We start from the raw sequence: 14,091 nt of genomic DNA, 5'->3' as shown, positions 1-14,091 counted from the left end.
TGAGCCAAAGGCAAAGGCTCAACCACTGAGAGACCCAGGCATCCCCATATTCACTATTATAAAAAATGTTTCAATGAATAGGAAATTGGATATTCTTAGATATGTTTTTCTTTCTTTTTTTTAAGGTAATCTCTACACCCAACTTGTGGCTCAAACTCAGGACCCTGAGATCAAGTATTGCATGTTCTACGAACTGAGCCAGTCAGGCACCTCCTCTTAGATATATCTTTCATCAAATAAGAACAGGTGAAGGGTGCCCCTTATAATACAATTAAGTAAATTCATTTTCTTTCTATCAGTTATAGTCCTGATATGAGGATTAGCCCTTCCCCTTCCATTAGATCTGAGAATTAGTCTGGGCTCTTCCTTAGATTAGATATTCAGGTTTCCTTAATAAAAACTTGGAGAATGTCCTTGTCCCATAAGTAATAATGCTCAGAGGGTGACATTTCTTGACTCTGTTCCCAACTCTTGGGGATCACTACCACAAAGTAGGAAATAAACATGGGTATAAATTTGAGGAAGAAGTGATGGTGGCAACAATTCCCTCCCTAGTGTAAGCATATTTAACCTATCTCATTTGTGACTCAGGTAGTCAGGATCCATTAGCTCCTGCCACAGTTTGAGATACTGTAATTTATAATAAGAAATATGTGTTTGGTCTTCATCCCTCTGACACTGAGCTCTTAAAACCCTTGGAATTTCCTAAGGGATTAGAATGATCAAGGATCAAGGTATCTTTTATTATGTTAATGAGTGACTTTTAGACCACACCTCAGGATGGGGGCTGGTTGCCAGGAAAACCAACCACATGACTATAGGGTTGGAACCTTTAGTTCCATCCTCTGACCTGTGGGGAGAGGAAAGGGGTGGAAGATCAGTCACCAATGGCCAGTGATGATTTACCAATCATTCTATGTAATGAAGCCTCCATAAAGACCCAAAAGGACAGGGTTCAGAGAGCTTCAGAGCTGGTGAATACGTGGGGAGTGATACCCTCAGTACCCTTGGAAGCTCCAAGCCCTTTCCCTGTGTCTTTCACATCTGGCCGTTCCTAAGTTATATCCTTTTATGATAAACTGGTAATCTAGTATGCAACATGTTTCTTTGAGTTCTGAGAGCTACTCTAGCACATTAGTCAAACCCAAGGAGTGTGGAGGCCGAGAAAATTAAGGCCATTCCATCTCATATTTAGCGTTAGCACAAGTACAGCCATCTTAGCTTCGGCAGCCATCTCAGGCCCCTGTGAACAAGAGCTGAACTTTACTTCAGTTACAGGAAAAACCGCAGAATGCCCTTGACAGAAAGTCCCATATAGGAATGAAAACAGAGCTTAAGGAACTCCCCCACCCTTTCCCCCATATCGGAATGAAGAAATTCCTCCACCCCTTCTGGAAATCCCCTAGACCAGCCCATAAAAACCCAGCTGTAACCCACCTCGGGGTCCAAGTCCCAGCTGTGCTGTGACGGGTATACTTGGGCCCAAGCTCGAGCTTGCTAATAAACCCTCCTGTGCTTGCATCGGTGTTGGCTCCTTGGTGGTTTCTCGGATTTGCAATCTTGGGCATAAGAGGGGGGTGATTAGAACCTCCAATCTAGAGCTAGTAGGTCAGAAGCACAGGTGACAACTTAGACTTGGAATTTGTGTCTCAAATTATAGGGAGGGCAGTCTTGTAGGACAGAGTCTATGGGATCTAAGGCCATCTCCAAGTAGATAGTTTCGGAATTGTGTTGAATTGTAGGACACCCAACTGGTGTCTGAGAATTGCTTGGTGATGTGGGGGGGAAGACCCATACATGTTTTAACTGGGTATAGAATCATAGTCTTGAATTATGTACCTGTCAAGTATAGCTAGGTCAGAGGAGGGGCTACCATAAGCTGCAATGAATATAGAAAAGCCTAGCTAAGTGAGAAATATAGAGCAAACTAATGGTTGCCGGAGGGAAGAGGAATGGGGGGAATAGACAGCATTGGTAAAGAGGATTAAGAAGTACAATCTTCCAGTTATAAAATAAATAAGACATGGGGATATAATGTACTGCATAGGAAATATAGTCAATAATATTGTAACAACTTTGTATGGTAAGAGATGATAACTAGACTTATTGTGACCATTTAATAACATATATAAACATTGAATCACTATATTGTACCCTTGAAACGTTGTATGTCAATTATTCTGCAATAAAATAAATAAATGAATAAAATAAATTTATTTATTTAAATTTTTAGAAATTGATTAATTTATTTGAGAGATAAACAGCATGAAAGGGAGGGGCAGAGTGAAAGAGAATCTCAAGCAGACTTCATGCTGAGTGCAGACCCCAATACTGACTTGATCTCATAATCTGAGATCATGACCTAGCCAAAATCAAGAGTCAGATGCTCAACTGACTGCAGACCCAGGCGTCTTCAAAATAAATTTTTTTTAAAGAAAATAAGAGCAGAACTTACCTTGGAAGGGGCTTGAATTTTTAATGGAGACCTCAAATCATATGTTACTTAGACATCTTATGCTTAAACTCTCTGAAGCATGTCTTGTTGTTGATTACCTCTTCTTTTCATTTTATTCATTCAACAAAAGAATTATGAAGTTTCAGGACACCTGGGTGGCTCAATGGTTGAGCATCTGCCTTTGGCTCAGGGCATGATCCCGGAGCCCTGGGATGGAGTCCCACATTGGGCTCCCTGCAGGGAAACTGCTTCTCCCTTTGCCTGTGTCTCTGGCTCTCTCTGTATGTGTCTCTTATGAATAAATAAATAAAATCTTAAAAAAAAGAATTATTAAGTTTATATTACATGCTAGGCACTGCACTAAGATGTGAAAAGTCAAGGTCCTTAACTTCAAAGACTTTATAGTCTAGTGGGGAAGATGAACATGTGAGCAGATATTCCAATGTACTATAATAAAGGCTACTAGGTCTCAAAAGAAAGAACACGCCACAGTATATTAGGGGAAAAGGCACAGAAAAGCCATCCAGAAAGAACTCACAGAAGAGGAGATGAAACCTACCAAATAATCTACAGGCTACAACAACACTGATTCCAAACCAAGAAGGTGGGATTTAATGGTTACAAATATTTTTAAAATCATATATTGAATTTAAAAACAACCTCAAAAGAATTAGATGGGGTGAACTGACTGAAAACAATATGAAGAAAACTTTAAGTAGTCATTGTTTAAGGGGGGAGGGGCAGAAGGAAAGAGAATTTTTTTTTGAGAGAGAGAGTGAATCTTAAGCAGGCTCCATGCCCAGTGTGGAGCTGCACTCAGCGCTGTATCTCGCGACCCTGAGCTCATGACCTAAACCCAAATCAAGAGTTGGATGCTTAACTGAGCCACTCTAGTGCTCCAACCTGTAAATATTCATTGATAACAAGCTCTAAATGGGTCAACAATTTATGTATATTAGCTTTCTTTTGTTGTGTAACAAATTATTACAAATTTAGCAGCTTAAAACAATCCCATTTATTATCTCATTGTTTCTTATTTATTCATTTATTTATTTGAGAGAGAGAAAGTGAGAGCACATGCATGTACATAAGGTGGTGATGGGGAGGGCAGAGGGGAGAAGGAGAGAGAAATTCCCAAGTGGTTTCCACATCCAGTGCAGAGTGGGTCCCATGACCCTGAGATCAGGACCTGATTCAAAATCAAGAGTTGGTTGCTTATTCAACTGAGCCACACAGCTGCCCCTTTTATCTCATAGTTTCTGTGGGTAGGGAGAGCCAGCACAGATTAGCTGGGTTCACTGCTTAGAATCTCATTATGCTGAAATCAAGATACAGATCTTACTTGGCTTATGATGGAGTTATGTCACAATAAACTTAGTGTAAGTTGAGAATGAATTTATTTTTTTTTAAGATTTTATTTAAAAAAAATAAAGATTTAATTTATTCATTCATGACAGACACAGACAGGGAGAGGCAGAGACACACAGGCAGAGAGAGGCAGAAGCAGGCTCCATGCAGGGAGCCCAATGCGGGACTCGATCCTGGGACTATAGGACCATGCCCCGAGCCAAAGGCAGGCACTAAACTGCTGAGCCACCCAGGGATCCCCGAAAATGAATTTAATACACCTAACCTACTAAACATCATAGCTTAGCCTAGTCTACCTTAAACATGCTCGGAACATTTACATTAGCTTATAGTTGGGCAAAATCATCTAACACAAAGCCTATTTTACAACAAGGTGTTGATTGTCTCCTGTAATTTATTAAATAGTGTACTAAAAGTGAAAAATGGAATGATTATATGGGTACAGAATGGTTGTAAGTACATTGGTTGTTTACTCTTGTGATTGCACAACTGAGTGGGAGCTGTGGCTTGCTGCCACTGCCGGCATCAAGAGAGAATATTGCTGTGCATATCAATAGCCCAGGAAAAGACCAAAATTCAACATATGGTTTCTATATAATGTGTATCACTTCTGCATCATCATAAAGTCAAAAAATTATAGGTCAAACCACCATAATTCGGGAACCAGGAGTTTGGGATGCTCTTCCAAGGTCACATAGTTGTTGGCAGAATTCGGTTTCTTGTACTTGTTAGGACTGAGACACTCAGCTCCTAGAGGCCACCATCAGGTCTCTTCACAATGTTCTCTACATGGGCAGTTTATGGTATAGCAGTTTGCTTCTTCAAGGCTAACAAAAGAGTGTATGTTGCTCTCATTTGCTGAGATAGAGTCCTATATAACCTAAAGTAATCATGAGGGTGCTGTATCATCACCTTTGCCATATTCTATGGATTAGAAGCAAGTCACAGTTTCTACAGCACTCAAAAGGAAGGGATTATACAGGGTGTGACAAACTGCATGTCATTTCAGGGTATGTCCACCACAGTAAAGCAGCTACTAAATATGATAGGAAAGGTAAAGTACCCATATTGTTCACTCAAACAACATTTACAGATGACCTACAATAGGCAAAGAACTTCATCTCTATACTTGAGGACATATAGGTAGCTATAAATAAGTTGGATATATACATACATTCTACACCAAAATACACCAAAATAAATTACATATGAATGAAAACAATTTTTTTAAGATTTTATTTATTTATTCATGAGAGACACACAGAGAGAGGCAGAGACATAGGCAGAGGGAGAGGCAGGCTCCATGCAGGGAGCCTGATGTGGGACCCGATCCCATGGACTCTGGGATCCTGCCCTGAGCTGAAGACAAAGGCTCAACGGCTGAGCCACCCAGGCATGCCCTTATTTTATTTTTTTTAAGTAATCTCCACACCTAATGTGGGGCTCAAACTTACAACCCCAAGATCAAGTGTGTCATGCTCTACAGACTGAGCCATCCAGGCACCCTGACAAAAGATTTTTAAATATAGTTTTAATATTTTTTGTTCTATGAGTGAAGTTAAGAATCTTTTCATATATTTCTGAGTCATGTATTTCCTTTTCTGTGCTCTTTTGTTTCTTTTAAAATTGGGATAATGGGGACGCCTGGGTGGCTCAGCAGTTGAGTGTTTGCTTTTGGCGAGGGGCACGATTCCAGAGTCCCAGGATCAAGTCCTGCACCAGGCTCCCTGCAGGGAGCCTGCTTCTCCCTCTGCCTATGTCTTTGCCTCTTTCTTTCTGTGTCTCTCATGAATAAAAATTTTGTTTCTTAGAGCAGGGAGGGGAGATGCTTTTCTTTTTTTAAGATTTTATTTATTTATTCATACTTTCTCCACTAATGTCTGGAATCCTCCAAGACATCCATGAGGGTTAGAAATCAATTTCTTCCAAACTCCCGTCAATGCTGATTTTTTTAAAGTAGCCTCCACACCCAACATGGGGCTTAAACTAACAACTCTGAGATCAAGAGTTACATGCTAAAAAAAAAAGAGAGAGTCACATGCTCTACCAATTGAGCCAGCCAGACACCCCTCAATGTTGATATTTTGCCCTCTTCCCATGAATCACAAATGTTCATAATGGCATCTAGAATGGTGAGTCCTTTCCAAAAGTTTTCAATTTACTCTGCCCAGATCTATCAGAGGAATCACAATCTATGGCAGTTATGTTCCAAAACATATTTCTTAAATAATAAGACTTAAAAGTCAAAATTACTCCTGGATTCATGGGCTGCAGAATGGATGTTGTGTTGCCAGGCATGAAAACAACATGAATCTCATTGTAGGAAGGCCTGGCTGGCTCAGCTGTTAAGCGTCTGCCTTCAGCTCAGGGTGTGATCCTGGAGTCCTGGGATCGAGTCCCACATTGGGCTCCCTGCATGGAGCCTGCTTCTCTGTTTGTGTATGTCTCTGCCTCTCTCTCTCTCTCTCACTCTGTGTGTGTGTGTGTGTGTCTCATGAATAAATAAATAAAATCTTTAAAAAAACGAATTTCATTTTACATCTTCATCAGAGCTCTTGGGTGATAAAATGCATTGTTAATGAGCAGTAATATTTGAAAAGAATCTTTTCTGAGCAAGCAACAGGCCTCAACAATAGGCCTTAAAATATTCAGTGAACCATGTTGCAAACAGATGTGCTGTCATCTAGGCTTTGTTTTTCCATTAATAGAGCACACGCAGAGTAGATTTATCATAGTTCTCTATTTTATTTTATTTTTATTTTTTAGTAAACTCTACCTCCAACATGGGGCTGGAACTCACAACCCAAGGTCAAGAGTCACATGTTCTACCAACTGAGCTAGCCAAGTGTCCCGATTTAGCAAAATTCTTAAGGGACCTAAGATTTTCAAAATGATAAATAACCATTGCCATTCAACTTAAAGTCACCAGCTGCATTAAACTCTAACAAGAAAGCTGTCCTGTCCTTTGAAGCTTTGAAGTCAGGCACTGATTTCTCCTCTTTAACTATGAAAATCCCAAATGGTATCTTTCTCCAATATAAGGCTGTTTCTTCTACATTGAGCATCATTGTTTAGTGTAGCCACCTGTATCAATTATCTTAGCTGGATCTTCTGGATAACCTGCTGCTGCTTCTACATCAGCATTTGCTGCTTCACCTTGTGCTTTTGTTAGGAAATGGCTTCTTTCCTTCAACTTCATGAACCCACCTCTGCTAGCTTCAGAGTTTTCTTCTACAGTTTTCTCACCTCTCAGCCTTCATAGAATTGAAGAGAGTTAGGCTTGTTCTGGATTAGGCTTTGACCTAAGGGAATGTTGTGGCTGGTTTAATCTTCTACCTAGACCACTAAAACTTTCCCCCACATCAGCAAGAAGGCTGTTTCACCTTCTTATCATTCATGTGACCACTGGAGTAGCACTTTTAATTTTCTTCAAGAACTTTTCCTTTGCATTCACAACGTGGCTGTTTGGTACAAGAGGCCTAGCTTTCAGGTTTTCTCAGCTTTCAACATGCCTTCCTGCACTAAGCTTAATTATTTCTAGCTTTTGATTTAAAATGGGAGACATATGACTCTTCCTTTCACTTGAACACTTAGAGGCCACTATGGGGTTATTAATTGGCCTAATTTTGATATTGCTGTATCTTGGATAATAGGGAGGCCTGAGGGGAGGGAGAGAGATGGGGAATGGTTGGTGGATGGGGCAAATAGAACATGGGACATTTACCAATTAAGTATGCCACCTTATATGGGCACAGTTCATGGCAGCCCCAAAACAATTAAAAACAGCAACATCAGGGATTCCTGGGTGCTCAATGGTTGAGCATCTGCCTTTGGCTCAGGGCATGATCCCAGGGTCCCAGGATCGAATCCCACATCAGGCTCCCTGCATGGAGCCTGCTTCTCCCTCTGCCTGTGTCTCTGCTTCTCTCTCTCTCTCTCTCATGAATATATAAATAACATCTTAAAAAAAAAAGAACAGCAAACCAAAGACCACTATCCACAGACCATCATAACATAATTGAGAGAATTACCAAAATGTGACGCAGAGACATGAAGTGAGCAAATACCAGTGGAAAAATGATGCCCATAGACTTGCTCAATGCAGGGTTGGTACAAACCTTCAGTTTGTAGAAAAACTCAATATATGTGGTAGGTAGCAAAGCAAGGTTTATTGAGCCATAGCAAAGTGATAGTACAGAGCTCCCAAGGAGGGAGGAGACCCAAGAGGGTTGCCCAAATATGCAATATGTGTGTAGTGCAATGAAACAAAGGGCAATAAAATAAGGTATACTTGCATAAAGTTGCAGTAATCAAGACAGTGTGGTATTGGCATAAGGATAGACATATAGATCGATGGAATAGAATTAAAAGTCCAGAAATAAACCTTCACATTTATGGTCAATTGATTTTTGACAAAGGTACCAAGATAATTCAACGGGGGATAGAATAATCTTTTCAACAACTTGTGCTGGGACAACTAGACATTCTACATACAAAAGAATGATTTTGGACTCCCACCTCACACCATGCACAAAAATTAACTTGGGGCATCTCATTGGCTTAGTCGGTAGAGCATGTGATTCTTGATCTCAGAGTTGTGAGTTTGAGCCCCACATTGGGTGTAGAGATTATTTTATTTTATTTTTAAAGATTTTATTTATTTATTCATGAGAGACACAGAGAAAGAGGCAGAGACACAGGCAGAGGGAGAAGTAGGTTCCCTGCAGGGGGTTGTGGGGAGCCTGATGCAGGACTCCATCCCAGGACCCCAAGATCATGACCTGAGCCAAAGGTAGACACTCAACCACTGACCTACCCAGGGGCCCCTAGAGATTATTTTTTTTTTAAGATTTTAATTGTTACAAAATTAACTCAAAATCAGTCAAAGACCTAAATGTTAGAGCTGAAAATATAAAGTTCTTGCAGCCTGGCTAGCTCAGTCAGTATAGCTTGTGACTCTTAATCTTAGAGTACTGAGTTCAAGCCCCATATTGGGGTAGAATTTATTTTTAAAGAGTATTAAAAATAAAATATAAAATTCTCATTATAAAACAGGTGTAAATTTTTATGACCCAGATTTGGCAATGGATCCCTAAATATGACAATAAAAGCATGAGCAAAAGAATTACAAACACGAATCAAGCTCCATCAAAATTAACTTTTGTTTTTCAAATGACACCGTCAGGAAAGTGAAAAGACAACCTATAGGAGAAAATATTTGTAAGTCATTTATCTGATAAAAAGTTTGTATCTAGAATATATAAAGAACTATTACAATCTAATAATAACAAGATAACAACTTTACATCCACTAGGATGACTATTATTTAAAAAAAAAAACAGAAAATAACAAGTGTTAACAAAAATATGAGAAACTGGAACCCTTGTGAGTTGGTAATATAAAATGTTTCAGCCACTGTGGAAAACAGTATTTTTGTTCCTAAAAAATAAAACATAGAATTACTAAATGAGCCAACAATTCTACTTCTGAGTATATACTGAAAAGAAGTGAAAGCAAGGACTTGAGCAGTTATTTTGTACACCCATGTTCATAGCAGTATTTTTCACAATAACCAAAAGGTAGAATAACTCACATGTCCATCAACAAGCAAATGAATAATTGAAATGTGGCACATACATACAATATTATTCAGCCTTAAAAAGGAAGGTAATTTTGACATATGCTACAAAATAGATGGATCTTGAAGTCATTATGTTAGGGGAAATAAGTCAGTCACAAAAGGACAAATATTGTAAGATTCCACTTACATGAGGTTTCTAGAGTAGTCAAATGCATAGAGACCACATAGAATGGTGGTTGCCAGAGACTGGAGGAAGAGAAGACAGAGTTAGTATTTAATGGGTACAAAGTTTCGGTTGGGGAAGATGAAAAGTTCTGAAAATGGATGGTGGCAATGGTTACACAATAATATGAATATATTTAATGCCACAGAAATGTACACTTAAAAACGGTTAAAATGGTAAACTTTATGTTTTGTATATTTTACCACAACAAAAAAGTAAGACAACCCAATTTAAAAATGAGCAAAGAATCTAAATAAACATTTCTCTAGTAAAAATATGCTAATGGCAAAAAGAATATGAAAAGATGTTCAGTATCAATAGCCATCAGGAAAATGTAAATCAAAACCAGAATAAGATACCATTTCATACCTACTAGGATTGCAATGATCAAAAAGACAGATAATAAATAAGGGTGCCCGGCTGGCTCAGTCAGTAGAGCATGTGACTTTTGATTTCAGGGTTATCAGTTTGAGCCCCATGTTGGATATAGAGATTACTTAAAACTAAAATCTTTATTTAAAAAAGGTTTTATTTATTTATTTGAGAGAGAGGGAGCCCAAGCAAGGGGAGGTATAGAGGGAGAAGGAGAAGCAGACTAACCGCTGAGCACAGAGGCTGACATGGACTCAATTCCAGGACCCTGAGATTAAGACCTGAGCCAAAGTCAGGTGCTTACCCAACTGAGCAGCCCAGGCTGCCCTAAAAATAAAATCTTTGAAGAAAAAAAAAGACAGATAATAACAGGCATTGATGAAGATGAGGAGTAATTGGAACCCTCATATACTGCTGGTGGGAATGTAAAACGCTGTAGCCTTTGTGGAAAATATTATGGCAGTTCCTCCAAAGGCTAAACACAGAATCACCAGATGACCCAGCAAATCTATATAGCTAGATTTGAGAAATGAAAACATGTGTACACAAATACTGATAGCAGCATTATTAATAATAGCCAAAGAAAGACAGAATCAACTCTAATGTCCATCAATTGATGAATGGATAAATAAAATGTGGGATGTTCATGCAATCAAATATTACTCATCAATATAAAGAAATGAAGTACTAATACATGCCATAACATAACATGAACCTTGCAAACTCTGTGCTGAGTAAAAGGAGCCAGTCATAAAAGACCACATATCATATGATTCCATTTATATGAAATATCCAGAATAGGCACACCTATAGATATGGAAAGTAGATTAGTGGCTATCAGAGGCTTGGGAGGGTTGAAACAAAATGAAAAATGACTGCTAATGGATATAGGGTTTCTTTCTGAGGTAACAAAAATATTCTAAAATGGATCATTGTGATAGTTTACAACTAAATTAAACCATTTATTTGAACTAAAAACCATTTATTTGTAGGTAAATTGTATGGCACGGGAATTAATAATCTTATTTAAAAAATAGAGATGAGGGGCACCCGGGTAGCTCAGTCAGTTGGGCATCCAACTCTTGATTTTGGCTTGGGTCATGATCTCAGGGTGGTCAGATCAAGCCCCAAGATGGGCTCTACACTCAGAGTGGAATTTGCTTGAGAGTCCCTCACCCTCTGCTCTTTCCCCAGCTCACACACATAAGCAAGTGCTCACATTTTCTTTCTTTCTCTCTCTGAAAAAAAAAGAGATGAAAAAAATTTTTTCAAATATTTTATTTATTTATTCATGAGAGACCCACAGAGAGAGGCAGAGACATAGGCAGAAGGAGAAGTAGGCACCCCATGGGGAGCCGAATGTGGGACTCAATCCCAGGATCCTGGGAACATGACCTGAGCCAAAGGCAGACACTCAACCATTGAGCCACACAGGTGCCCAAAGAGGTGAAATTTTTTAAAGAGAGACACTTTAGGGATCCCTGGGTGGCGCAGCGGTTTGGCGCCTGCCTTTGGCCCAGGGCGCAATTCTGGAGACCCGGAATCGAGTCCCATGTCGGGCTCCTGGTGCATGGAGCCTGCTTCTCCCTCTGCCTGTGTCTCTGCCTCTCTCTCTCTCATTCTATGTGACTATCATAAATAAATAAAAATTTAAAAAAATTTAAAAAAAAAGAGAGACACTTTAGGTATATACAAATATAATCTCTCTCTCTCTCTCTCTCTCTCTCTATATATATATATATATATATATATATCTAATAGATGATAGAAAAAAAGAGAGAAGATAGATAAATAGATCGATTGATCTCCAATACATATTAAGTGAATGAAGGCGCAGTGAAATGGTACCAGTTCTCTTAAAAAGAGGAAAAATTAGATACATATCCACAATTGCTTATATATGCAGTTTACCTCCATTACTTTTCTCAACCAGGTTTTACAGAAGAAAACCCTATTGAAAATTATTTGTGTGACTATTCTCTCAATTCTCCCAAGAACTGCAAAAAAAAACTAATGCCATTCTAGTTGCAGGGGGACAAGTTTATTCATTACATACAATGGATGCTTTAGGCATTAGGGCTGGGCTGCAAAAGGATAAACAAGAAACTGAAAATGCTCATTGCCACTGGGAGATGAATGTGAGAGAAATATTTCCTGGTATGCTCTTTTATAACTTTTGAATTTTCAACCAAAAAGGAAATGATACAAGAATTTAAATGAAGTTTATTTATGAAAAAAGGAAGAAAAATTAAACTAAAGCTGGATATAAGAATTAATGAAGTATACTTTTTTCTTATAAGACAGTAGATACCATGATGGTTGAGGGGGTTGGGCAAAATGGGTGAAGGGTAGAGGGAGATACAGGCCTACAAAAAAAGAAGGATAATTCACACATGTGTTTTTTAAAAAGTAGGTACTAAAGCTTGTTTACTAGCTGAGGGCAAAATTCTATGAAGGAGATAGAAAGGTTGAAGAGATAAGAAAAAGGAGAAATAATTTTGGCCTAATCAGGATCCTGTAGAGATGGGAGGATATAGACTCTGAGCACAGGTAGCAGGATTAGCTTTTCACAGAAGGAGGGAGACAGGAAAGGCTGAGCACAAACATAACTAAATTTTGAAGTAGAGGAGCTGGTATTTAGCTTCAATTTTCTTTTTTTAAAAAATATTTTATTTATTTATGAGAGACACAGAGAGGCAGAGACATAGGCAGAAGGAGAAGCAGGCTCCCTGCAAGGAGCCTGATGTGGGACTCTATCCTGGATTCCTGGATCCCGAGATCACGCCCTGGGCCGAAGGCAAAAGCTCAACCACTGAACCACCCAGGCATCCCTTTAATTTTCTTTTTGAAGGGGAGGCAAGAACATCTTCAGAAAGGGAAGGAACAGAGACGGAGCAGGCAACCTGAGAAGAGAGGTGAGAGAAGGTTTGAAACAGCATCTATTGGGATTGGGAGCAAAAGCTGCCTGGTTACAGTAAAAGCACTGATAGGTCATTGTGGTTCCACTATATTTCACTGGGGCATTGTGCATTTCACCTGGGGCTCCACATTTCAGGAGACCCACTGCCCACAGCTACAGTGTACATTTGGGTCAAGGCAGTCAAGATGGAAAGCTTTCGAGGGGTTCCTGGTTGGCTCAGTTGGCTAAGCATCAGACTCCTGATTTCAGCTCAGGTTGTGTCTCACAGTAATGAAGAATAGTTGGAAGAAAGGCAGGGACAAGCCCCTACCCACCCTCTGCCCTAAGAGGAAATCACTCTTTTTCTTAATTTTTTTTAATTTATGATAGTCACAGAGGGGGGGGGGGCAGAGACACAGGCAGAGGGAGAAGCAGGCTCCATGCACCGGGAGCCCGACGTGGGATTCGATCCCGGGTCTCCAGGATCGCGCCCTGGGCCAAAGGCAGGCGCCAAACCACTGCGCCACCCAGGGATCCCGAGGAAATCACTCTTAAAAGGATTTTACACCATGGAACACCTGGGTGGCTCAGCGGTTGGGCATCTGCCTTCAGCTCAGGGTGTGGTCCTGAGGCCCCAGACCCAGTCCTGCCTCCGGCTCCCTGCATGGAGCCTGCTTCTCTCTCTGCCTGTGTCTCTGCCTCTCTCTTTCTGTGTCTCTCATGAATAAATAAATAAAATCTTTTTTTAAAAAGGATTTTACACCAGCATGGAAGGAGCCCTCCACCATTTCCCACGTGATAGGTAGATGACAAAAACCTGATTGGATAATAGGCACATGGAGGGTTAATCAGATCAAAACAGCCAGACAACAAGCCCATAAAAACCCCTAGATCTAAATGCCAAGTTGGCAACCTTCTCTGGTCCCCTCCCTCTTTGGGAGCTTTGTACTATGGCTCAGTAAGCTTTACTATCACTCAATAAATTTTGCTGCTCACCACTCTTCATCTGGTCTACCTCTTCATTCTTCAAAGTGGCATGACCAAGAACCGCAGACACTAAAGGGGAAGAAATCCTGTAACACTGGGGTGCCTGGGTGGCTCAGTTGGTTAAACATCTGCCTTTGGCTCAGGTCATAATCCCAGGGTCCTGGAATTGAGCCCCATATTGGGCACCCTGCTAAGCAAGGAGCCTG

At 40.0% G+C, this 14,091-nt stretch overlaps 1 protein-coding gene across 4 annotated transcripts in view; it reads right to left on the bottom strand.

Moving 5' to 3' along the window:
* The window catches only part of LOC129517739 (sorting nexin-12), a 167,654-nt gene that overhangs the window by 23,730 nt on the left and 129,833 nt on the right, over positions 1 to 14,091 (bottom strand). The window contains exon 5 of one of the 4 annotated variants that reach the window (XM_055337785.1): positions 9,573 to 9,650. The exons of the other annotated variants lie outside the window; for them this stretch is intronic. Coding sequence (XP_055193760.1) covers positions 9,588 to 9,650 — 63 coding nt within the window. The 3' untranslated portion in view covers positions 9,573 to 9,587. Of the gene's footprint in view, positions 1 to 9,572; positions 9,651 to 14,091 lie in introns of those variants that run through there. 4 annotated transcript variants of the gene reach the window in all.

Source organism: Nyctereutes procyonoides, unplaced genomic scaffold (genome assembly GCF_905146905.1).
Source record: "Nyctereutes procyonoides isolate TBG_1078 unplaced genomic scaffold, NYPRO_anot_genome, whole genome shotgun sequence".
Taxonomy (NCBI): Eukaryota; Metazoa; Chordata; class Mammalia; order Carnivora; family Canidae; genus Nyctereutes; species Nyctereutes procyonoides.
This window is presented reverse-complemented; position numbering and strand designations above follow the sequence as displayed.